This window comes from Oncorhynchus kisutch, linkage group LG4, assembly GCF_002021735.2.
Source record: "Oncorhynchus kisutch isolate 150728-3 linkage group LG4, Okis_V2, whole genome shotgun sequence".
Lineage (NCBI taxonomy): Eukaryota > Metazoa > Chordata > Actinopteri > Salmoniformes > Salmonidae > Oncorhynchus > Oncorhynchus kisutch.
Genome location: NC_034177.2, coordinates 47,928,846 through 47,956,717, shown reverse-complemented (window position 1 = coordinate 47,956,717; position 27,872 = coordinate 47,928,846). Strand labels below are relative to the sequence as shown.

At 41.9% G+C, this 27,872-nt stretch overlaps 1 protein-coding gene across 1 annotated transcript; it reads left to right on the top strand.

Moving 5' to 3' along the window:
* Positions 1-733: 733 nt before the first annotated feature.
* Positions 734-14,878, top strand: LOC109889626 (caveolin-1-like). Its single transcript, XM_020481195.2, has 3 exons — positions 734-1,011; positions 2,075-2,245; positions 12,215-14,878. Exons 1-3 carry the CDS (start codon positions 976-978, stop codon positions 12,554-12,556), a joined length of 549 nt encoding a protein of 182 aa, XP_020336784.1. The 5' UTR covers positions 734-975; the 3' UTR covers positions 12,557-14,878.
* Positions 14,879-27,872: the final 12,994 nt, after the last annotated feature.

Here is a 27,872-nt window from a genome sequence, read left to right as displayed (position 1 = left end):
TGGCCCACTGTTTAGCTTGTTACCTGGCAACAACTACAAGGGTGTTTTAAAGAGCTGTCAGTCAAGGTGAGCTGATGAATATAAGCTCCCCGCCCACTCAGCCGGTTCTTTCATGCTTCCTGATAGTTAGAGATGAGAGAAAATGTCAAATGTATTCAATTCTGAGCATTGTAATAGCATAAAGATATAATGGGTGATGTTTTGGTCATTCAAATGCTATTTTTACTTGGGAAATAGGATGAATGTGTGGGACCTTTAAGGCCTCTAGAAGTGCAATTGTAAAATACTTAAGTGTGGTATTTTATATCACTTGCACTTTTAGAGGCCCAAAGGCTTCCAAACTGGTATTCATTGATTTGCTGTAATATGTAAACACAATACCTAGCAGCCAACCTGCTTGCACCAATCCCATGCAATTATGCTAAAATACTGTAAAATGCAAACCCCATCTCCTCAATATATGTAATTAATTCGTTAATTCTTTACAATTACCATAACATTAGTACAGTAATGCTACTAATGTTTTTACAACAATACTGTTGTTTTGTGTAAGGCAGACAGTTGCCTGTAAGTTACCATAAAAAACAACAGCAAAAAAGATCACAGTAACATTATTGGATACTGTAAAATATGGTACAGTAACATACTGTACCTTTTTTATGGTAAGTTAAAAACAGGACATGTTTTACAGTGTACACAGGTGACTGCTCTGCGAATATGAAACGCATTCATTCAGTCCATGCAGATGCGCGCCGAGATTTACTCTTAGGTCTCTCCAGCTACTTAACTAACTGTGCTTCCAATGTGCGCAACGTAAAGATAAGGCGACAGGATTTGGTAATATCCCCGAAGGAGCCCTCCAAGTCGTCACCATATTCCACACGCCTCCTGTTATTGCTTTACTTCCTCTGTTAAACTGATATTGTCTCGCTTCAACGACACACTGGACTGTTCGCACTTCAGGCGCGGGACAGCATGACTGGTGGACTCAAGGACGGTGAAACTGACGAGGTATGGTTCTCGGTTCTCTTCTGGACACTGCTGTCCATATTTGAAAACATTTGTACGTTTTTAGAAGATATTTCATCATCTGAGAGCAATACAGTTTATCTGGCTCATTCTCATTCTGACATTTATCGAAAATGCCATTGGAAAATTGGGAAACTTTTAAACTCCAAAGCCTATTTGCCAATAGTTCTCTTTTTTGGCACCTAGTTGTGAACGTTACTCCCACTCCTACTGGGCGAATGTGCAGCAAGCCCCCTCTATCCATTAGCACTGACATGAGACATTTACAATTATTTATTCACTTGTATTTTCTGTTGTTTTACTGAGTATTTGTACGGTGGCTGTGTAATTGACCTTAGCTACACTGCGACTTTGGGTGCAAATTTGCTTTTGGGTAACCCAGGCACATTTACATTTTTTATTTTATTTATTTTATTTCACCTTTATTTAACCAGGTAGGCTAGTTGAGAACAAGTTCTCATTTGCAACTGCGACCTGGCCAAGATAAAGCATAGCAGTTTGAGCATACAACAAAGAGTTACACATGGAGTAAACAATAATGGATGTTGCATTATTGTAATATTGATGTTGATTAATGTGCATTGTCCCCTATAAATAAACAAACTACACTTCTTACATTCGGAGCATTATTTATGTTTCAATCCACATAGATAATTATGCGCACAAAGTCTTATTTTTTTAGAATGTTAATTATATTGGACTAGCTAAGCAAATCGAAAAAATGCACATTCCAGTAAAACTTGACGACAGTTATATGATTAGAAAATATTCTTGCGGTGCCTTATGTGAAACAGGTTCTCAGTGTACAGAGCATACAGCCATCCTAATAACCATCGTTAACACGCATTGTGTGAGTTCTTGGTGACGACCCCTTGCGGTGAGAGACGGATATTTGTTAAAGAGGGGTGTGGTGCTCTCCCTTAAAACCATCTCAGGCTGGGGTAGGCTGCTAACTCTGGTGCGCTCAGTCCGTCTATCCTCTGCTCTCTACCCGTCTCTCCACTCATTTATCCCCCGCTTCTCTTCTTTCCCTCCGGACTACAAGGGATTTCTGCACTCGCAGTTCATCAGGAAACAAGGAAACATATACAAACCAAATAACAAAGAGATGGATAACGACAGTATGAGCGGGATGAAGACGATGCAGGACGTCCACACGAAAGAAATCGACCTGGTGAACCGGGACCCCAAATACTTAAACGACGACGTTGTCAAGGTGAGTTCAAATCCGAACCAGTCCGTATACTGGATTTGGTATTATTATGCATGTTACCATTGTAATATACCCATGAGGACTGGAAATTGTCACTTGCACGATGATTGAGTAGGAGCAGTCAAAATGTGCACAGTAAACTGTCAAGGGTGACCCAAAGTAGCCTACTGCGTGTGTTGAAGTTCAAGTTAGTCAGATATTAGTCAGATACACATGATATACGTGGAGTACACAATGCAACAAAATGCTTACTTGCAGGTTCACCTTTCGACAAAATGCAACAACAATAGAAACGTAGCCTTATTAAGTGAATAAAATAATTATTTTAAAAAACTCAATGATTGAAAAATAGGATAAACATATAAAAAAATATGCAAAGTGGGTGGTGAGTCGCATAGCATTCTCACGTGTAACCTATACTATATGTCAGTTTGAGCTTTTTCGGGTTCATGACCCCAGTTGACTATGTTTTACAATAGGTTTGTGAAGGGGCTCAACACGTGCGTAAAAGTTGTAAGTAGCAGCAGAGCATATTCTAAATAAAATGTATTTGTCACATGTTTCATAAACAACAGTGAAATGCTTACTTAAGGGTCCTTTACCAACAATGCAGAGTGAAAGATAAAGCTTTATTTTTTATATATATATATATATATATATATATATATATATATATATATATATTATATATATATATATAAATAGCAACATGAGGAATAAATACACAGTGAATATGGAATAACAATAAAGAGTAAAAGTAACATGGCTATATACAGGGAGCACCAGTGTGTAGTAGATGTGCATGGGAATGAGGGAGTTGAGGTAGCTATGCTTACTGAACAAAAATATAAAACGTTGAGTTTTACAGTTCATTATACGGAAATCAGTCAATTGAAGTAAATAAATTAGGCCTTTCACATGACTGGGCAGGGGCACCGCCGTTGGTGGGCCTGGGGGGGGGGCTAAGGCCCACCCACATGGGAGCCAGGCCGACCCACTGGGGAGCCAGGCCTAGTCAATCAGAATGAGTTTTTCCCCACAAAAGGGCTTTATTACAGACAGAAATACAATGCAAGAAAGTGTGAGTGTGAAGGTGTTTATGTGTGTGTTGGGGTGTGGGTCCAGTGTGTGCTCATCGAGTTCATGCAAGAGGGTTAGTGCAAAAAAGGGTCAATGCAGGTCTAAATTTGATTAGCTATTTAGCAGTCTTATGGCTTGGGCGTTGATTATGTTCAGGGTGCTGTTGTTTCCAGACATGGTGCACTGGCACTGCTTACCTTGCTGTTACGAGAGAAAATTCTATGGATTGGGTGGCAGGAGTCTTTGACAGTTTTTTTGGACCTTCCTTTGACACTGCTTGGTATAGAGGTCCTGGGTGGCAGGGAGCTCGGCCCTAGTGATGTACTGGGCTGTACTCACCATCCTCTATAGTGGCTTGCTCGCAATGGTGCAGATGTATAACGTTTTGAGGATCTGAGGGCCCGTGTTGCTGCGGCTGCTGTCATTAGAACAGAGTGGAACATCCTTGCTCCGGTGTTGGAACAGAGGAAATATTACTCATATCCTGTTGTTGGAACAAAACATTTCTCACAGTCCTTGTTTTTATAGTTACACAGCATCTGTTAATAAATTAGTGAGGTATTAAAGATAATCATTATTTTCAAAGTAGACACAAACCACACTGTGCCCATTTTGTGTGCTTATAGTGCGTTCAGAAAGTATTCACACCCGTGGACTTTTTCCACATTTTGTGGTGTTACGGTATGATTTTTAATAGATTACGTTGAGATTTTGTGTCACTGGCCTACATACACTACCCCACAATATCAAAGTGGAATTATGTTTTTCAAAACGTTTACAAATGAATAAATAATGAAATGCTGAAATGTAATTGAGTCAATAAGTATCATACCCATTTGTTATAGCAAGCCTAAATAAGTTCAGGACTACAAATTTGCTTGACAAGCTACATAATACGTTGCATGGACTCACTATGTTTGCAATTACAGTGTTTAACAGTATTTTTTAATGACTATCTCATCTCTGTATCCACACACACAATTATCTGTAAGGTCCTTCAGTAGGCAAGTGAATTTCAAACACAGATTCAACCACAAAGACCAGGGAGGTTTTCAAATGATTTGCAAAGGGAACCTATTGGTAGATGGGTAAAACAAATGACATGAACACACATTCAATATATCTTTGAGCATGTGTAAGTTGTTAAGTGCACTTTGGATTGTTTATCACAGCACCCAGTCACTACAAAGACACAGGCGTCCTTCCTAACTCAGTTGCCGGAGAGGAAGGAAACCCCTCAGCGATTTCACAATGAGGCCAATGGTGACTTTAAAACAGTTACAGAGTTTATGGGCTGTGATAGGAAAACTGAGGATGGATAAACAACATTGTAGTTACTCCACAATACTAACCTAATTGACAGAGTTAAAAGAAGGAAGCCTGTACAGAATAAAATATACTAAAATATACATCCTGTTTGTAACAAGGCACTAAAGTACTACAGCAAAAAAAATGGCAAAGCACTTGAATTTTTGTCCTGAATACAACGTGTTACGTTTGGGGCAATCCAATACGTCACATTACTGAGTACCACTCTCCATATTTTCAAGCATAGTGGTGGCTGCATCATGTTATGGGTATGATTGTAATTGTTAAGGGCTGGGGAGTTTTTCAGGATAAAAAAAACAAAACAGAATAGAGCTAAGCACAGGCAAAATCCTAGAGGAAAACCTAGTTAAGTCTGCTTTCCAACAGACACTCAGATTAATTCACCTTTCAGCAGGACAATAACCTATAACACAAGGCCAAATCTACACTGGAGTTGCTTACCAAGAAGACCGTGAATGTTCCTGAGTGGCCGAGTTACAGTTTTGATTTAAATTGACTTGAAAATCTATGGTAAGACCTGAAAATGGTTGTCTAGCAATGATCCACAACCAATTTGACAGTGCTTGAACATTTTTTTAAAGAATAATGGGCAAATGTTCTACGATCCATGTGTGGAAAGCTCTTAGAGACTTATCCAGAAGATGTAATCGCTGCCAAATGTGCTTCTACCAAGTATTCACTCAGGGATGTGAATACTTATGTAAATTACATATTTCTGTATTTAATTTTCAATAAATATCCAAACATTTCCCAAAACTTTTTTTCACTTTGTCATTTTGGGGTATTATATGTAGATGGATGAGAGAAAAACTCTATTTAATCCATTATGAATTCAGACAGTAAGTCAAGGGCTATGACTACTTTACGAAGGCACTGTATGTAAAAGATTAGTTTGTTGAGAGAAAGCTTGGCTGAAAGAGTGCTGATGTAGGCTCTAGTGAAAACCACCTGTCGTGTGTGGTGGGAAGAGAACAGCAGCTGCCACAAAGTCAGAGGCTGCTTCCCAAATGGCACCCTATTCCCAATGGCCCTGGTCAAAAGTAGTGCACTAAATAGGGAATAAGGTGCCATTTTGGATGCAGTCACAGCCCATGTCCATCGCCATGTCCAGCTGGGTTATTTATTCAAATATAAGGGGTCACCATCCACTGGGAGAGTGTCAGGCATTTGATGTAGTGAACTTTGATTCATAAAACATGAAAACACCCACATAGGTGAGGGATCTTATAGATTATTATTATTATTCTCTAATGTCAAACATGTAAAGTGTGGTGTACCGTAGGGCAGATCTCTAGGCCCTCTACTCTTTTCTATTTTTACCAATGACCTGCCGCTGGCATTAAACAAAGAATGATTCAACTATATATGCATCAGCAACCACAGCTAATAGTGGTGTAATGGACCGTAGTTGATCCGTGATCCGTACGGATCACCCCCCATGGTTCGGCACGCATGTGAACATGCGTATCATTTGTAAAGTTTAACCATCAGCGTGAAATACCGTTTTACTGCCACTGTTACTTCTAAAGTAATAATTTCCTAAATTTCTACGCATTGTTGCAGTGAAAAGATAAAGACAAGACAGATGCTTGCTGTGTTTTACTCTGAAGCCTGAAGGTTAATTGTATTTTTAAAGCAGTTGTGTGTACTGTTCACATGAACGTGGCATGTTGAATCAATCCTGGAACCTGGTGGACAACACCATTACCGTGTGTAGACATTGTGCCACAAGAAATCCGTATCATCATGGAAATACATCGAGTATGGCCACACATTTAAAGCGTTATCGCCCTGGTGTGTCAGAGACAGGAGCCAACGCAGCCAAGAGACAACAACTTCTCACCGCGGCATTTAAGCAGCCTTTTGCTGCAGAATCAGACCGGGCTAAAGCCATCACCTAATGTATTGGGATGTTTATCGCTGCAACCATGAGGCCATACTCTGAGTAGAGTATGGCCTCACGCTACGGAATTCCCTCGCGCACCCACTTCTGTATGAAGGTCGTGCCAGATCTTTATGAAGAGGAATTTTATTACAATGGGTTCAGTCATAGTTTTATTTTTGCAAGGGACACACACATACACACAAGTCCCGCATACATACAGACATACAGTCACAAACACACACAACACACACAAACAATGTACACTACTCTCTCCTTCTGCAGAACCAGTAGACTGTTGACTTTCTTTAGCAGTGATCTTATAGTTAGAATTTCAACAGCTGCACTCAATTGGTCACATCAAAGAATCAACATCCATGCAGAGTTTGCCTTGGGAATATATTTTCCTCTCGTAAAGCTGAGTTCTTTATATAGCGCAGTCAGTGGAGTGGAGTGGCTCTAGCAGTGGCCCCAAAGCCACGCAGCCTTCTGTTAAACCATAATGGGGCTAATCTGGGCAGAGTAGACACACCCACAGCCACGCCGCACGGGAACCACAGCAGTGATCGGTTCCACTAACTAGCTAACATCTCCCTGCCAAATGCTCCAGTATCCTGGGAGGCACATTATAGTGGAAATTATTATGTTCAGGTTCAATGGAGTAGCTGAGGCAGGGATTCCCTTAGATTGTCCAGGCGGGGTGCAAACAAAGGCCCCAAATCAACATGATTTATTAAGCAACAAATTCAATTAAATAAATGAAAGTCACATCAAACCCCTTTAGGTGGGAGGAAACAGAGTGAGGCAGGGGTTGTCCGCCACAACAATACAATAGTAACGGAAACACTGGACTGAGGCATTCTGCAATCTAGGGACAAAATGAAAAAAATACATTACAGTTGTCACTCCAGATTGACGCCAACAAGACTGGTCACATGTTGAACCTGAGAATGGGTCGAGTTTGTTTTATTGTATGTCCAATCCCTAAAGGGGCGACAGGTACCGAGACGAACAGTCGAAGTCGGAAGTTTACATACACCTTAGCCACATATATTTAAACTCAGTTTTTCACAATTCCTGACATTTAATCCTAGTAAACATTCCCTGTTTTAGGTCTGTTTGGATCACCAATTTATTTTAAGAATGTGAAATGTCAGAATAATAGTAGAGAGAATGACTTATTTTAGCTTTTAATTCTTTCATCACATTCCCAGTGGGTCAGAAGTTTACATACACTCAATTAGTATTTGGTAACATTGCCTTTAAATTGTTTAACTTGGGTCAACTGGTTCAGGTAGCCTTCCACAAGCTTCCCACAATAAGTTGGGTGAATTTTGTCCCATTCCTCCTGACAGAGCCACCTTGCTCGCACACGCTTTTTCAGTTCTGCCCACAAATGTTCTATAGGGTTGAGGTCAGGGCTTTGTGATAGCCACTCCAATACCTTGACTTTGTTGTCCTTAAGCAATTTTGCAAGTATGCTTGGGGTCATTGTCCATTTGGAAGACCCATTTGCAACCAAGCTTTAACTTCTTGACTGATGTCTTGAGATGTTGCTTCAATATATCCACATAATTGTCCTACCTCATGATGCCATCTATTTTGTGAAGTGCACCAGTCCCTCCAGCAGCAAAGCACCCCCACAACATGATGCTGCCACCCCCGTGCTTCACGGTTGGGATGGTGTTCTTCGGCTTGCAAGACTCCCCCTTTTTCCTTCAAACATAACGATGGTCATTATGGTCAAACAGTTCTATTTTTGTTTTATCAGACCAGAGGACATTTCTCCAAAAAGTATGATATTTGTCCCCATGTGCAGTTGCAAACCGTAGTCTGGCTTTTTTATGGCGGTTTTGGAGCAGTGGCTTCTTCCTTGCTGAACGCCCTTTCAGGTTACGTTGATATAGGACTCGTTTTACTGTGGAAATAGATACTTTTGTACCTGTTTCCTCCAGCATCTTCACAAGGTCCTTTGCTGTTGTTCTGGGTTTGATTTGCGCTTTTCACACCAATGTACGTTCATCTCTAGGAGACAGAACGCGTCTCCTCCCTGAGCGGTATGACAGCTACGTGGTCCCATGGTGTTATACTTGCATACTATTGTTTGTACAGATGAACATGGTCCCTTCAGGCGTTTGGAAATTGCTCCCAAGGATGAATCAGATTTGTGGAGATCTACAGTTTTTTTTCTGGGGTCTTGGTTGATTTCTTTTGATTTTCCCATGATGGCAAGCAAAGAGACACTGAGTTTGAAGGTAGGCCTTGAAATACATTCACAGGTACACCTCCAATTGACTCAAATGATGTCAATTAGCCTATCAAAAGCTTCTAATGCCATGACATCATTTTCTGGAATTTTCCAAGCTGTTTAACGGCACAGTCAACTTAGTATATGTAAACTTCTGACCCACAATGAGCTATAAGTGAAATAATTTGTCTCTAAACAGTTGTTGGAAAAATTACTTGTGTCATGCACAAAGTAGATGTCCTTATCGACTTGCCAAAACTATAGTTTGTTAACAAGAAATTTGTGGAGTGGTTGAAAAACAAGTTTTAATGACTCCAACCTAAGTGTATGTAAACTTCCGACTTCAACTGTATGTATCTAGCATACCATGACTTGCAGAATATTATAAGTCATTCCCATAGTCATGCACAAGAGCAACCTTTGAGTCTGCCCCAGTAAGACAGTATTAGTAGCAGCAGTCATGCTGTCTGGCTTTCAGAATGAGTGAGGATCCCTTCCATATAACATTGGTGTAACGGTTCTCTTCTTCCTCTTCCTCTGAAGAAGAGGTGTAGCAGGGATCGGACCAAGACGCAGCGCAGTTATAATTCATGGTTTTTTAATAACGAAACTATACATGAAATAGACTACAAAACAAGAAACATGAAAACCCAAAACAGTCCCGTGTGGTACAAACACTGACACAGGAGACAACCACCCACAAAACCCAACACAAAACAGGCTACCTAAATATGGTTCCCAATCAGAGACAATGACTAACACCTGCCTCTGATTGAGAACCATATCAGGCCAAACATAGAAATAGACAAACCAGACACACAACATAGAATGTCCACCCAGCTCACGTCCTGACCAACACTAAAACAAGGAAAACAAACAAGAACGATGGTCAGAACGTGACAATAGGGGTATTTCTAGTGAAGAATCTTGTTCTCTGTTCAGTTATCCATAGCAATAGCAAAGTAATAACCCCCTATGAATAAACAATATTATCAGCTCATGTTTATGTATTTATAAATTGGGCTTCAGAAAAACATAGGCACTCGCTTACAATTAAAACATTAATTTTTATAACCCCAAAAATACATGTGCAACATTTTTTTTGGCTAAAATATACATCTGGTTTCCGGACACATGTACAGTGCTTTCGGAAAGTATTCAGACACTACAAGCTTGGCACACCTGTATTTGAGAGTTTCTCCCATTCTTCTCTGCAGATTGTCTCAAGCTCTGTCAGGTTGGATGGGGAGCATTGCTGCACAGCTATTTTCATGTCTCTTCCAGAGATGTTCGATTTGATTCAAGTTTGGGCTCTGGCTGGGCCACTCAAGGACATTCAGAGACTTGTCCTGAAGCCACTCCTGCGTCGTCTTGGCTCTATGCTTAGGGTCGTTGTCCTGTTGGAAGGTGAACCTTCACCCCAGCCTGAGGTCCTGAGCGCTCAGGAACAGGCTTTCATCAAGGATCTCTCTGTACTTTGCTCTGTTCATCTTTGCCTTGATCTTGACTAGGCTCCCAGTCCCTGCTGCTGAAAAACATCCCCGCAGCATGATGCTGCCACCACCACGCTTCACTGTAGGGATGGTGCCAGGTTTCCTCCAGACGTGACGCTTAAGGCCAAAGAGTTCAATCTTGCTTTCATCAGACCAGAGAATCTTGTCTTTTGGTGCCTTTTGGAAAACTCCAAGCGGGCGGCCATGTGCCTTTTACTGAGGAGTGGCTTCATATCTACATGTAAATACACTCAATATGAGCCGTCGTTTGTAAAAAATAAAACTTTTAAAAACCCAAAACCTTTTATAACGGAAATAAAAACAATCTTCCAAAACGGCATCTTGTTCTCATTGACTTGTATATACTTAGCTTGGATACAGTCATGTAAATGGGAAAATCTCACTTGTTTTTCACTCAGTGTTAACAATTCAATTATACATCAAAATAACCCAAAAACAAAACAGTTTAGTTAAACTGTTATCTCTAGATTTTGAAAACGTAACCATGAGTACAACCTGGAAAAAAATATATAAAATGAAGGAGACAGAGAGCTAGCGTCTCTGTTCTTTTCAATGGGCTTCTTCCAACAGTCACGGAGCGGCATACAAAGAAGAGAGGCACGCGTCTGCAGCAGTAACACTCTGAATGCCTCCACCTAGTAGTAGCGCTAAGTATGCATATATATCAATGCAACACCATAATAATGGAGTGGATGACTCGTAAATAATAAATCCTTATTTTTAAACACACTTGAATTATTATACTCGGGTAGTCTAAGTAACCTGTTTGAAAACAACCATTTCACATGTGAAACTGCAAATTTCAAAAAACAATTGTAAGGGTACATACAGTACAGTACTCAAGATGTAAGGCCTCTGGGGAAATTAAATGGACGTTGCTGGGTCTTTTGGCTTAAAATAATCATATGATTTATTATTACAGGGCTGTAATCACCAACTTTTATTTTATGCTATAAGTTTAGCATGTTCAGTTTAGGAACCCCTTTGTGTACACAGAAAGAGCTGGTAGGAATGTGTTCTGAATAAAATGTTCAATCTCATATCAAAAATGCACTTTTACTCTGCACTAGATACAGGTGTTGTTAAACCCTCTGACAGCAACACGTCTCTCGCAGACAAAACACACGCGCAATGAAGTAACTGTAAGATAAATATTTGCTCTATCATGGGCCTGGTAGCGAATGGGAGAGGGAAAGGGAAAGAGAGGTAGCGAGAGAGGGGTAGTGAGGTAGCGAGAGAGAGCAAGTGTGCTAGCATGGGTGTGTTTTTCCACTTCACAGTCTGCACTAAAATGTCTATGTGGTCATGGGTACTTGGGAGGCACGTAGCAAACCCGTCGACCACCTGAGAAGTGTTTTTACACTGAAAATAAATACATTTCATGGTTTACCTGGGACCCATCCGGCTACTCTTGACTAGTCTTTATGTAAAGATGTAGGATCTTCATTTGATCACCCTTTTGTTGCAGGAAATTTCTTGATTTGATTTGACCTAACAAAAAAATGACCAACCCCTATAAAAAATGTCCATGATTTATAATCCACACAATAATTCACATTTCCTGTTATTATTATCCTGATTTGAGAAACTGGTTAGTGTTGCACCATCTTGGGAGTATAGTGCTGCTTATTTGCCCTCTGACTCAATCTGCCCTCTGACAATTCTGGCACTGTGGCTCTGTCTTTTGTATCAGCTCTGTCTGTCAGGAATTGTGAAAAGATGGTTTAGGATGGTAGAGAGAGTACAGAGGGTAAGGAGGGAATCACAAAAATGTTTGTTGTGGGGGTGGGTTGACCTAGTTGACCTTCCGTACCAGTCACTATGAGGAGGCATAAATCTCTTGTAATACTATGTTAGTTGCTTTGACAGTGGCTGTCTAATGAACCGTTATTGATTCAGTGATTCTCTTCTCCCGTCAGGTGGAGTTCGAGGATGTGATCGCGGAGCCTCCAGGGACATACAGCTTCGACGGCGTGTGGAAGGCCAGCTTCACCACCTTCACGGTGACCAAGTACTGGTGCTACCGTCTCCTTACCGCCCTGGTGGGAATCCCGCTGGCGCTGGTCTGGGGCATCTTCTTCGCCATCCTGTCCTTCATCCACATCTGGGCGGTGGTGCCGTGCATCAAGAGCTATCTGATCGAGATCCACTGTGTCAGCCGTGTTTACTCCATCTGCATCCACACCTTCTGCGATCCTCTGTTTGAAGCCATGGGCAAGTGCTTCAGCAGCGTCCGCATCAGTACCACCAAGGGGGTGTAGAAGAAGAGGAGGAAGAAGAGGAAAATGAATGGAGGATGTGGGGAGGATGGTGGGAATGAGGTGAGGGCTGGAAACCATAACAGATTTTAAAGGGAGAGAAGACACCTGAAGAAACTGAAAGAAAAGAGAGGGAGCAACCTTTTTTCATCAAAGAAGAGGGTGAGACATTTCTAGAGCTGTGGGCGGGATGTTGGCGGTGAGGGGGCGGAGACACAGGGAGTACCTTGCCCCGCCTCTCTTTCTCTGTCTCCCTCGACGACTATCGTTTCTCTCTCCAGTGCTGGTTTAACATGGGCACATGATTATGTCAAGTCATTCCTTGAGGTCTTTGTTTATATTTTTAATTTAGTTTTTGTTAGTGTTGTTTATCATTGCAGGAGTACCACCACGCTAGCCACCCCACCCCCACTCCATTATTCCTAACATTATTCCGAAATGTTGTGTGATCCTCTCTCTGATTACAGCTTGTTGAATGAAGGGTATGATTGGTTGAATTATTGATTGATTGATTAGTTAGTTAATTGATTGATAGGCTCATATGATGGATTTTGGTGTCCTCTCTGCTGGGTTTGTGTTCCTATTTTTGGGAGGGTAATGCTTTGGGTGCGGGGGAAGGGATATCCCTGTGCCTGTCCCATTGCGTTGTTTGGAGAGAGTTGACAAATCCCACCTAACACAGCACAAAATCCGAGAGCCAAACCCCTCTCAACACCCCTCTCTCAGTCCCACTACCCCCCCCCACCACCCCACCTGACCCCCTCACACACCCTCCACCCCGCTATGCCTGCCTTGACTCCGAGTCTGAAACACTGAACCTGCCCTTGTTTCTGCATGCACCCGCTGTCAGTCTGCATGTCCTGACAGACAGACAGGCAGGCAGACACACGGGTATAAGACAACCACCTGATGACATCATAATCACTCTCTCCATCAACACTGTTTTGTTCCAGCTCCAATCCAAGCAAGAGAGATGAAATTCTATGACAACAACCAAGTCTACGAACGGAACAGCCTTCATGGTATATACCATTTTTCTTTGTGACCGAGGATGTTTTTTCATGTTTGCCTTTGAATCTCAAAAAAATATCACTTGAAGTTTGTTTCATTACATTTACACATGGGGGAATCTTCCTTTAAACCACGTGAGGTCTCTTCTCTGTAGAGGGAGGGTTGAACTTTCAATGTTGATGCGCATTTGCTGTAGCCGTAGCTAAATAACCATGCTTTATCTACACTTTATGAAGAACTTTTTGTTTTGAGCTTTGTTTTGAGTTGCTTTGTCTTTTTTATTTTTTTATTTTTTTTACTCCACGGTGAGTTTTGAGTTTATTCCCTGATTGAATAGTATTGTCTGGTGTAGACTTCTGCTTATTGACTGTCGTCCACAGGAGGCTGCTGAGGCGAGGACAGCTCATAATGGCTGGATGTGTTCGATACCATTTCATCCGTTCCAGCCATTACTATGAGCCCGTCCTCCCTAATTAAAGTGCCACCAGCCACCTGTGCTGTCGACAGCTCCAACCAAGGACTATCAGCTAATACAGTGCCCTCAGAAAGTATTCAGACCTCTTCACTTTTTCCACATTTTGTTACATTACAGCATTATTCTAAAATTGATGAAATTATTTTAAAAACCTCATCAATCATCAGAATGTCCTCATCAATCTACACAAAATACCCCATAAGGACAAAGCGAAAACAGGTTGTTTGAAATTTTTGCAAATGTATTAAAAATAAAAAACTGAAATTTACTGGAAAAGTCAAGTGGTCTGAATACTTTCCGAATGCACTGTAGGTCTCCCACCCCTGAAATCACTGCTGTTTGATAGCGAATGGGGGCATGTTTTTTAATATACTGACATGAAGCACACTTTGTCTGCGTCCCAAATGCCCCCTATATAGTGCATTATATAAGGAATACCTGCTCTCTGTGAGGATGGTAAATATTAGCACGTTGCTTGATTGAATGAAAAAGGTCATATGTATTTTTATATTAAAATGACATTTTCCTTCCCTTGCTTTTACTGTACAATCTCACGTCACTGTGCACATTAAAATGTAATATAATCCCATCTGCTAGTGATGCTTGCTTGTTAGGTTTGTTTTGTTTTCTTTTGTTTTGGTTTGTAAATCTGTCTCTCATTGAGGAGAGGTGAATTGTTGTCATATGATTCTGACCTTCGTTTGTCCATAGATAGAATGTGATATTTAGACTATATTGTGCAAATACACCTACACTACCGTTCAAAAGAAATGTTCTTGTTTTTGAAAGAAAATAATAAAAAAAATTGTCCATTAAAATAACATCAAATTTCTCAGAGATACAGTGTAGACATTGTTAATGTTGTAAATGACTATTGTAGCTGGAAAGGGATCATTTTTTATGGAATCTCTACATAGGCATACAGAGGCCCATTATCAGCAACCATCACTCCTGTGTTCCAATGCCACGTTGTGTTAGCTAATCCAAGTTTATCATTTTAAAAGGCTAATTGATCATTAGAAAACCCTTTTGCAATTATGTTAGCAAAGCTGAAAAATGTTGTGCTGATTAAAGAAGCAATAAAACTGGCCTTCTTTAGACTAGTTGAGAATCTGGAGCATCATCATTTGTGGGTTCGATAACAGGCTCAAAATGGCCAGAAACAAACCTTTCTTCTGAAACTCGTCAGAGAAATGAAGGCTATTCCATGCGAGAAATTGCCAAGAAACTGAAGATCTCATACAACGCTGTGTGCTACTTCCTTCACAGAACAGCGCAAACTGTCTCGAACAAGAATAGAAAGAGGAGTGGGAGGCCCCGGTGCACAACTGAGCAAGATAACAAGTACATTAGTGTCTAGTTTAAGAAACCGACGCCTCAGAAGTCCTCAACTGGCAGCTTCATTAAATAGTACCCGCAAAACACCAGTCTCAATGTCAACAGTGAAGAGGCGACTCTGGGATGCTGGAGGCAGAGTTCCTCTGTCCAGTGTCTGTGTTCTTTTGCCCATCTTAATATTAGATTTTTATTGGCCAGTCTGAGATATGGCTTTTTCTTTGCAGCATCCCGTAGTCGCCTCGTCACTGTTGACGTTAAGACTGGTGTTTTGCGGGTACTTTTAAAAAGACAACCATTTTATGTAGGCCTCCTTGCTGTTCAAACTTGCAGACTGTTCCAAAGAGGAGCTTTGTCTGGGTCAGAAGACTATCCCTAAGGTAAAAATAATGTAATGTTGAGGCTACCAGTGGCAGACCATCTCAGGTCTCACATCATCAGGGGCCTCATGAACTGGGCATGATTTTTTACATAATACAACAGATGGTGGGATGGAGTACTTCCAGCTAGATGGGGAGGCGTTCACCCGCATTGCCATGATAACCCAAAACCATAGCCCAGTGAAATTGGGAATCAGCTCAGACCTGGGCTGCACACTAAGTACACAGACTGGCCTCTGCCTGGGGCCTCCAAATCACTATGTGCTGTTGTAGCCTGGTGGCTACAACATCATTCTTCACCTGTGCTGTAAGATTGAGCAGTGTTTATGAATAAGATATACACACAGACTTAGACTCTTATCACCCCACTTGTGTTGACAATACCTTTGAAAAGGCTGCTCTATTTGGCCATTTACTGACCGTTGCATTGACAGTTATGTTCTGCAAAGCGGATGTTAGTCAGTCATACATCAATTCGGTTTAAAACAAGTTTGCAAACAGGGAGACACCTCTCACACAGAAACATGTCTAACAGGCCTCTTGGAGACGGGCCCTTTATATTCTGATCCGACACTACCTAATGTTCTGTAAAGACTAGTCCGAGAGGCTGAGAGGAAGACACAACATCAGCGTCCGGTTACAGAATAACACAGTGTCACAGATACATTATCAGCATGCCCTCGGCTCAGTGTGGCTTTTTATTTGATTTTATATGGTCTTAACTGTACACACGTGCCTCAACTATGCTGTCATGCAGCTTTACAGGTACCTGATACTCTGCAGACACCGTATCGACAGACTACACTGCTGTACAGCTTTACAAGTGCCTGACACTGCAGATCCCTTACAGACAGGCTCGCCCGAATGCACAGCTGACGTGACTCTCCCTGAGAGACATGCTTTTCCCACCCCGCAGGTACCGTGTTCACAGGCGAGGCTGTTGGGCGGCCTCAGGAGTGGCATATACTAGTATCCCATTTTAATATGTTGACCACAATGCAACCCAGATGGATCTATTGACAATACAGCGAGGCTCCTTTCACCAAAATACGTGGTAATCTTTAGATACCACGGGAAGGCAACCTCTCAGTGAGAGAAACCACAGAAGGCTCAACAACAGAGGAGTGCACACGATTGTTTGCCTCACCTGCAGAGAGATGATTCTGAAGCTTCGCTCAACGAACATGGCTGAATACCTTAGCATCCCATCCTCGTTGCCAAACTGTGAAGGGGATTTTCAGGTGAACAAAAGAGCAGAGCAGTAAATACCAGCCCGAGTGGCTGTGAGGAAGACATAACATCCTCGGTCGGTCACATAATCACACGGTGTCACAGATACATTATCAGCGTGCCCTCGGCTCAGTGTGGCGTCAAACTTTAACCATAACATTCAACACGGGCAGAAATTACAGGGGAGGAATTCATCAAATGATTCCCCATTACAAGATTTTACCCACAAAGAATCCTAATATTTAGTTTTCATCATCATTGTAATACTTTCTTTTTTTTTTTTTTACCAGACATGAACCGTCCTCCTTCAGTTAGTTTGCATTCAAAGACACCCATCTTTTCAGAACTATGATTTCAGATATCTATTCATAATAATCCCGGCAAAGCAATTCATATTGGGGCTGGTCTCAGTGCTCACATCCTATGTAACCCCTGACGGTTCCAGGAACTACACTGACATTACTAGGAATCAGAAATGGTCAACAACAATGTATACAGAGGTTCACTTCAAATGACTGGATGCCAGAGACTAATTGAACAAGATACATATACATGCTGAACTGTTCCTGGCCCTCTCTCTGATATAACTCAGCCATATTGGACAGGAAAGTATGGGGCCTAGATATGTTTAAGTATAGTAGCTATGTGCTGGGGTCATTATGCCCTCAAAGAATTCTGCCTCTCTCTCTCTCTCTCTCTCTCTCTCTCTCTCTCTCTCTCTCTCTCTCTCTCTCTCTCTCTCTATGTTCTCTCTCTCTCTCTCTCTCTCTCTCTCTCTCTCTCCCTCTCTCTCTCTGATCTCTCTCTTTCTCTATGATCTCTCTCTCTCTCTCTCTCTGATCTCTCTCTTTCTCTATGATCTCTCTCTCTCTCTCTCTCTCTGATCTCTCTCTTTCTCTATGGTCTCTCTCTCTCTCTCTCTCTCTCTCTCCTTGATCTCTCTCTTTCTCTATGGTCTCTCTCTCTCTCTCTCTCTATGATCTCTCTCTTTCTCTCTGATCTATTTCCACCTTTCAATCCTTTACAATAAAGCAGTAGCCCTTTCCTGCAGTGAAATGACCAGAAACCTGCAGAAAATCTGGTGCTTCTATCAAATGGTTTTGCTATATTTCAGTCTTCTGTGATGTACACTACCGTTCAAAAGTTTGGGGTAACTTAGAAAAGTCCTTGTTTTTGAAAGAAAAGCACATTTTTTGTCCATTAAAATAACATCAAATGTATCATAAATACAGTGTAGACATTGTTAATGTTGTAAATGACTATTGTAGTTGGAAACGGCAGATTTTTTAAAATGGAATATCTACATAGGCGTACAGAGGCCTGTTATCAGCAACCATCACTCCTGTGTTATAATGGCACGTTGTGTTAGCTAATCCAAGTTTATAATTTTAAAAGGCTAATTGATCATTAGAAAACCCTAATGTAATTATGTTAGCACAGCTGAAAACTGTTGTGCTGATTAAAGAAGCAGGCCTTCTTTAGACTAGTTGAATATCTGGAGCATCAGAAATTGTGTGTTCAATAACAGGCTCAAAATGGCAAGAAACAAACCTTTCTTCTGAAACTCATCAGTCTATTCTTGTTCTGAGAAATTTAGGCTATTCCATGTGATACATTTCCAAGAAACTGAAGATCTCGTACAACTCTGTGTGGTGTACAACTGAGGCAGAGGACAAGTACATTAGAGTGTCTGGTTTGAGAAACAGACTCCTCACAAGTCCTCAACTGGCTTCATTAAATAGTACCCGCAAAACACCAGTCTCAACATCAACAGTGAAGAGGCGACTACGGGATGTTGCCTTTCTAGGCAGAGTACCTCTGTCCAGTGTCTGTGTTCTTTTGCCCATCTTAATATTTTCTCAGATATGGCTTTTTCTTTGCAACTCTGCCTAGAAGGCCAGCATCCCGGAGTCGCCTCATCACTGTTGACATTGAGACAGGTGTTTTGCGGGTACTATTTAATGAAGTTGCCAGTTGAGGACTTGCGAGGCATCTGTTTCTCAAACTAGACACTCTAATGTACTTGTCCTCTTGCTCAGTTGTGCACCGGGGCCTCCCAATGCTCTTTATATTCTGGTTAGAACCAGTTGGTTTGGGATGAGTTGGACTGCAGAGTGAAGGAAAAGCAGCCAACAAATTCTCAGCATATGTGGGAACTCCTTCAAAACTGTTGGAAAAGCATTCCAGGTGAAGCTGGAGAATGCCAAGAGTGTGCAAAGCTGTCATCAAAGCAAAGGGTGGCAATTTGAAAAATCTAAAATCTAAAATGTATTTTGTTCAACACTTTTTTGGTTACTACATGATTCCATATGTGTTATTTAATAGTTTTGATGTCTTCACTATTATTCTGCAATATAGAAAATAGTTTTTAAAAAACAGTAGCGTAGCTAGTCTAAGTTTCTACACAATCAAATCAAATCAAATTGTATTTGTCACCTGCGCTGAATACAACAGACCTGACATACAAGCCCTTAACCAACATTGCAGTTTTAAGAAAAAATAAGTATTAAGGAAAAAATAGATAAGTAAAAAATGTAAAATTCAAGTAACAAATAATTAAAGAGCAGCAGTAAAATAACAATAGTGAGGCTATATATATGGGGTCTATATACACAGAGTCAATGTGTGGGGGCACCGGTTAGTCAAGGACATTGAGGTAATATGTAGATGTAGGTAGAGTTAAAGTGGCTATGCAAAGATAATAACAGAGAGTAGCAGCAGCGTAAAGAGGGGAGGGGGGACAATGCAAATAGCCATTTGATTAGCTGTTCAGGAGTCTTATGGCTTGGGGGTAGAAGCTGTTAAGAAGTATTTTGGACCTAGACTTGGCGGTACCACTTGCCGGAGTGGTACCGCCAAGTCTAGGTCCAAAATACTTTTTCTAGGTTCACAATTTTTAGGGCCTTCCTCTGACACCGCCTGTTATAGAGGTCTCTTTGTGGCAGGAAGCTTGGCCCCGGTGATGTACTGGGCTGAGCCATACGCACTACCCTCTGTGGTGCCTTGCGGTCAGAGGCCGATCAGTTGTCATACCAGGCAGTGATGCAACCATGCTCTTGATGGTGCAGCTGTAGAACTTTTTGAGGATCTGAGGACTCATGCCAAATCATTTCAGTCTCCTGGGGGGGAATAGGCTTTGTTGTGCCCCTTTCACAACTCTCTTGCTGTTTTTAGACCATGATAGTTTGTTGAGAGTTTTATTCCCTCTGGTTCCACATTTAACACGCTGGTAGAAATTAGGTTAAAATGATTTTAGTTTCCCTGCATTAAAGTTTCCGGTGGTGCCTCTGGATGAGCATCTTCCTGTTTGCTTATGGTTGTATGCAGCTCATTGAGTGTGTCTTAGTGCCAGCATCGGTTTGTGGTGGTAAATAGACAGCTATGAAGAATATAGATGTAAACTCTCTTGGTAAATAGTGTGGTCTAGAGCTTATCATGAGATACTCTACATCAGGCGAGCAAAACCTTGAGACTTCCTTAGATTTTGTGCACCAGCTTTTGTTTACAAATATACATAGACCGTCACCCCTTGTCTTTCCAGTGGTGGCTGTTCTATCCTACGAAAAAGTGTAAATCCCGCCAGCTGTACAGTATGTTATTCATGTCGTCGTTTAGCCACGACTCGGTGAAACATAAGATATTACCGTTTTTAATGTTTGTTGGTACGATATACGTGCTCATAGTTCGTCTATTTTATTATCCAATGATTGCACGTTGGCTAATAGGACCGATGGTAAAGGCAGATTACCCACTCGCCGACGGATCCTTACAAGGCACCCAGACCTCCATCCCCGATATCTCCGTCTATTTCTCTTACGAATGACATGGATGAGGGCCTTGTCGGTGTCTGGAGTAAATCCTTCGCGTCCAACTTGTTAAAGAAAAAATCTTCTTCCAGTACAGGATGAGTGATCGCTGTCCTAATATTTATAATGAAAAAAAACCACACAATAGCACAATTGGTTAGGGGACCGTAAAACGGAAGCCATCTCCTCTGGCGCCATTATTAGAATCCTTCCTATTCAAGGTGTCCAAGCTGAAACTGTGAGGTGTATACTTATGTTTCAAAGTAGATTTGTTTAAGACTACCAAGAAACACTCTGTGTGACCCTGATTTAGCCCACTGCAGTAAAAGGTTAAATAATATGAAAAGCTAAGGGAATTCCATTCTACAATTTAACGAGAGTAGAGAGGAGAGTAAACATTTTAGCCACTGTGCCATCTGTCTCCACCCTGACTTGAATGTGGTAAGCAGAGTCATACTATATAACAGGGGTTATTTATCAATGAGGCCTTATGCCCATCTCTTCAGTGTTGCTAATTTTCCCCCTGTAGGTTGCACAACATCACCATGGTAACCAGAAACATTGAAACAAACAGTTGAGTAATACACTACAATGATTGAGAAAACAGGACCTATCTCAGTCTTGATTTATACAAAAAATACGTAACTTACAGTAAGTACAGGTTGAGACAAGCAACTCCATATGCACTATATTTACAGAAGTATGTGGACACCCATTTGTGGAGGAGGAATAATGGTCAGGGGTTGTTTTTCATGGTTCGGGCCCCTTAGTTCCAGTGAAGGGAAATCTTAATGCTACAGCATACAATGACCTTCTAGACGATTCTGTGCTTCCAACTTCGTGGCAACAGTTTAGGGAAGGCCCTTTCCTGTTTCAACATGACAATTCCCCTGTGCACAAAGCGAGGTCCATACAGAAATGGTTTGTCGAGATCGGTGTGGAAGAACTTGACTGGTCTGCACAGAGCCCTGAACTCAACCCCATCGAACACCTTTGGGATGAATTGGAACTGCGAGCCAGGCCTAATTCTCCAACATCAGTGTCTGACCTCACTAATGCTCTTATGGCTGAATGGAAGTAAGTCCCCGCAGCAATGTTCCAACATCTAATGGAAAGCCTTCCTAGAAGAGTGGAGGCTGTTATAGTAGCATAGTGGGAGGGGACCAACTACATATGAATGCCCATGATTTTGGAATTAGATGTTTGATGAGCAGGTGTCCACATACTTTTGGTCATGTTGTGTATCTGCTTAAACAGTATCTTGATTCACTGCCTCAATATCAGTAGCCTAATTACAGTTTAAAGGGATTTAAAGTTGCACTAAGGCTACCTTCCTCTTTCACATTGTCCATCAGGCTTATTGTCTGTTCTGTGATAGTGTGGTCTGTCCCTTCTAGCGATTCTAATTCTATGGCCGGGACAGACCAACGGACCTCCCTGGACCTTCCAGAGAGGGTGTGGAACCCCTGAAGCACACACAGCATAAACACAGCAGGCCAGGCTTACTGGACCATGGTCCATTAAGCACAACACTGTCATTTTCACTAGGCACCAAACGGAAGACAGCTGAATGAAACAGGGAGGAACTACTTGAACATGTCCAATAAGACATTTTCCATTTCCATTTCAAAACGTTTTATTACGTCTTGCTACGGTGTGACCTAATGAATACACGACCCAGACAACTACTACTAGAGAGGTGGAGAGGTGGAGAAGGCTTCCGTCAGTCCCAGACTCCCAGCCACAGGTAGGTTACAGTAGTGAGGGAGAAATCCTCTCAGACTCCTCCAGGAGGGAAATTTCCATCCAGAGCTTCACACAGCGAGCCCAAAGCAGACATAACAGGAGGATGACAGAACACAAAGACATCAGTGTTACCTTGCCACAATGACCAACAGTCCTCACGCCATAGCCCTCTGGCATACATAGAGAATCAGACATCTAGTACTAGAGTTTGGATAAAGTTAAGAAAATGTGACATTAAACACATTTTTCTGTTGGAGTGACTGTTAGGTGATTGGTCATGTAGCCTACCAATGAAACAGCACAGTGGCGCCATCAGGTGATAACAGATTAAACCTGCATAGAGTACACACATCTCTCCTTGGTTACGAATGGTTTCTGAGTAAATCCACTCGACTCAATGACATATTCCATTTCTAGGAGAGAAAGAATACTTGTTACGTCCTCATTTGATTGAACAAGACAATAAGTTGGTGCCTTGGAGGTGTCCTTCCTTCTCCCTGGGATGATTCATCCAATGATGGATTCGTCATCATACACAATGGAAAGAAAAGGTAAGGTGACATAGACCTGTTTCCATTTTATTCTCTTTTCTCTCTCTCTCTCTCTTTTCTCTTCCTCTCTTCTCCACCTCTACAACGGGTCAGGGAGAACAGGTCTTGGACCCATGCTTTTTGGGGGCACAGTCCTGTCTAGATATCTTGGCCCACCATGAGTAGTGATGATGGGGATGACACTGACATCACACAGGAAGACTGGCGGTGGGCCATCTCCTCCAGCCCCAGTGTCTAAGATCTACTCCCCTTACAGATGGTCCCTGTAGCACACCAGGTTTCTCTTCTCCACACCACCAGTCATCCTCTCACATAGCTATTTGTCTTTAAGCGTTCCAGTTTTGACTGCTTTGCTGTTGTCTTTTTGACAACACAATTTTACTGCATGGTGGAAAATGAGTCAGGAAAGATATATTTTCAGAGAAGTACTGATGTCCACAGGTTCAATTGCACACACTGTATGTCTGGATTTGTCATCCATTAAACAGAACAGTCCTCCTCTCTATAACATACATGTTGTTAATCCACAGCTTGGGGAGAGAAGCCAGACAGGAAGGAGGAAGACGTCCCATACCTTACAAATATGAAATTCTCATGGCAGGCAGGCCCTGAATTGTTACAGTCGTGCCCAGTCCCCTCTAGCCGCCCTGTAATCCGAACCCATGACCTGGCTTCTCCCAGATGGGCGAGTGAGCCGGTAGAATAGTACTACAGCTGCTCTGAGTCTGAAGAACCTGGCTCCACTTGAGCGTGATTTGTTTTGTGTCCGTTTCCTCGGGTAAACAAGCCGAGTGGATTTTTAATAGCTCTTTCAAGAAACCTTGTAAACATTTTAACTAGACCCGAGAGCATTCCACTAGAGACTGAGAAAGATAAAAAAAAATAATAATAATAATAATTCAACATATTGTAGTAAATGTTTTATTTTTGGACGGTTGTTTTGAGAATGGGAATCCGGATCTATTGCTCCCCCTGAAACAAATTCAAGAAAAGTTTAAGAGAAGGTTTTATTGTAACGCTAAGTGAGGATTTATCTACCACAGCTAAATGTTATAGTATGCCTTTCTGAATTTGGATTCAGTTCATGTTTCCAATATTCCACAGATGACATCATTTTGTCTCATATCACTTTTATTACAGACGCTGTGCCGCAAATATGAACAATGACAATGAGATTTCGTCCGATAATGGCCACACAAGGAGAGATTAGAGGATGCCAGAGTCTTATTGATTGACACTTTTTCACTCTCAGATGTAGTTATCTTATTGTACAACTCCCAGATTGGGATCTTTTGATTTCCTATTTTATTACCACCACGCTTGTGACGCTACAAACAGACTGTCTCTGAGACGAGTACGTCCACCTGACCCTCACTCATCTTGACACAATGTCCTCTACCTCTGACCTCCATCTTGTGATATTGACACATGTATGTCTCTCTTGTTGTTTACCAACCAAACATTGTGTTTTTATCACCAAGATGCTTTATTATTGGACATTACTCTCAGTCACTGGCCTCCATCTCCATCTCCATCTCCATCTCCAGGATATGTGGTTAGTGACTGATTGATTGAGAGGAGAGGGGATCACTAAATCCCTGTCTATCCGTCTGTCTGTTACAGTGATCAACTTCTGGAGCGACCCCCCCCCCCCCCCTCCCCCCTCCCCCAGCCCAGCCCAGGCCACAGCAGGGTCAGGGCCACTAATGGGTCAAGCATCAATCAGAGTTTACAGTGACAGAACGGAGGGTAGATCTCTATGGTCAGCGGTTACTTCAGGTTTCTATTGACCTGCCAGGTGATAGATACAGTATCTCTACTAGACTTACCACTGCTGGATGACTTGGGGACTGATGAGGATTATTACTGTTCCACTCTCTTCCTCTTGACAGTGGGGTTCTCTGTGTGGTAAAAAAATTAATAAATAAAAAATCATGGTGGCTCATAGGATTAAGGCAAGTAAGTCCCTCTCTCTGTTTATTTCTCCCCATTTTTTAGTTTTGCCTCTCTCTTTTCTGCCTGTCATTCGTTAGCCTCTGTTTATTCTGACTGCCACAATCTCTGTACAAATTCCAAGAGGAAACAGTGCCTAGTTGTTCAAACTCTTCTCCACTAGATGGCAACAACAGTTATAGAACGTTCATTGAACAGTCAATCCTACGCTGGTCCGGGTTACTTTTGGGACACGTTATGTTCAATGAACGTAAATATGTTTATGCCGTACCCATGAAATCTGTGGAAATCGGATCATTGCTATACATACAGGATGGCACTACAAATATCTCTGTTTATTAGAACTGTGGTGTGGTGGTGGATGAAGATCATTCTTGTAGCGCCGTGTCGTGCGGTGAGTTTTTCACAGACCAACAACAGCAGTGACTACAGCGTGAAGACGTAAGGTTAACCACCCTGACCATCCACCAAACTGAACTTTTCCTCCTCAGCTGCTGTTGAGGAAAAATGCCCCAGTTGGAATGGAGTCCACCGTAGCCACAGGAGCCACGAACCACGAACCACCACCTCCACCCTTCAAGTGCACACACACACACACACACACACACACACACACACACACACACACACACACACACACACACACACACACACACACACACACACACACACACACACACACACACACACACACCGTTCTGTCAGAGCAGACACACCCCTTGGTTACTGCATCAGACATACTGTACATGCCCTGAGGTACTGCAAAAACACAGCAAACAGACATGAGACACACACTATAAAACCAACAAAGGAGGAGTAGCAGGCGAGGATACTCTCCACTACGTAACTGTTGTTGACAGAATAAGGGTAGAGCGTTGACTCACAGAAACATTAGCAGGAAGTATGTGCACTTGAACAGAACACTCTCACATAGGCTACAACCAGATAATGTCTGGTGTGACAGATTATTACAACCACTGTTGCCAAGTGGGTGACTATGGTAAGGGTGCACATCGCCCAAACACATGGCGCCTGATTCACATGTTACATTCACCAGTTCACCAGTCACTAGAATGAAGTCATACGAAGGGCACTTATGTTACTTGTTCTCTCTTACTGTTGTCACTTGTTCCAACACACTCAACAGTCTCAAAGAAGTCGACCTCCCTCAGAAGTCAAAGGTCACCGTCACTTCTGCAGTCACTGTAGAACGTGAATAGTCTCCTACTGACCAGCGTGCCTGCTCATTTTATGTTCTCCAACGTTACACTGTTATCTTGATTTCCCAACTCCCTTTCACTTCAATAGCCTGGTTTCAGGAAAGTGGGACAAAGTGATCATTGTGCTGTCCACTGTGATTCATAGGTGACACACTCAGCTGGGTTAGGACCCGTTTGAAATTTACTGTGTTGGGGAGGGAGTCCAAAATAGGAGAGAGTTGTGTGGTGTTTTATTGGGCGCAGGGGGAGGGTAGTGTGTTTTATCCCTGGTTTACATTTGGTCCTTTGCAGCTTTTACTATATAATTTCTTTCATCCTAGCCACATTTCCTCATCTGCTTGAATGTGCCTTCCCATTATAAATGTGTTTTGTTACTTCCCTTACGCACTACACTTTTCCATGTGCTAACTATACCACAGGTATTTAGTACAGTCTACCAGTCTAACTGACTAACCTGTCCTCTATCCACCATTCACAGTGACAATAGCGGTAGGTGGATCGTTTGTACAGATCTGCAATAGGCTAACTAAGAATCGTACCACACATAAAAACCATTCAAATGAGCATTAACTTTCAATATGAATCCACAAGAACCAATGGGACGGGCTGATAGGCAGCAGAGAAGCCAGGTGCATCATTGCTCATGAAAGAACAGTGAAAACATGAGACACTCAGCTTAAAAAGCTCCCCTATTGATCTTGTTTAGGGACAATACAAGTGTCCTACCTAGACTAGCCTACAACACCACAATGCAATGAATCATTGCCTTATTGTTTTCAAGTGAGTACACCATTCTATCCTAGGCTGCAGTGAAAGTGTCATTTGAATAGTGGCGCAAAATCCCTGTGATTTGAATGTTTCATTCGATTTGGATCAGTTGTGGGTCCACTCTCAACAGTTTATAAGGTCCAGAAAGGCACAGTAGCAGGCCAGTCTGGCATCTGATACTGAGATGCGCTTTCTGTTGCATTTTATCCTTCTCCCAAATCGTCCTATAATAATGTAGCCACATATGCTCTCGGCCGGCCCAGTTATTCAGGAAAGCTTAACATGCTCTGCCTCCTCTCCAATCCGAGCGAGAAGGAAAGCTTCGATATAGCCTAAATATTTGTAATTTAACTTTAAAATGACATTTTTTTATGTGGCATAAATACAACCAGTCACAATGGTTTTAATCTGATTTAGGCTACTTCAAAAGTCTCCTGTAGGCATTCACACGTTTTGTCGAAAATATAATTCCAGCATCCTCCAAATGGCTTGACATTAACCAGGTTTCCATCCGACCTTTTTATGCGAGTAAAGTAAAGAAAATGACATGACATCATGGCAAAGCATGTACTTTATTAGGCCAGAGGAAATATGTTGTGATGATCTTCACAGGGTGGTGAAAGTGCACGGTGATGAGCTTGATGCTCCTTTCAATACATTCTGAGGGTCTTATTCTGGTGGCGTGATGATCGATGCTTCGACTGCCGTTCGACAAATCAAAATGATCTCTCACTTTTGTCCATAATAATCTCATCATGTTGGTTATATCTTTACTGCATCTGCAAGCTTTCGGTTTAGAGCGCAAGTACCGATACCAGAGTGCACTAATTCGCTATGCCTAGCA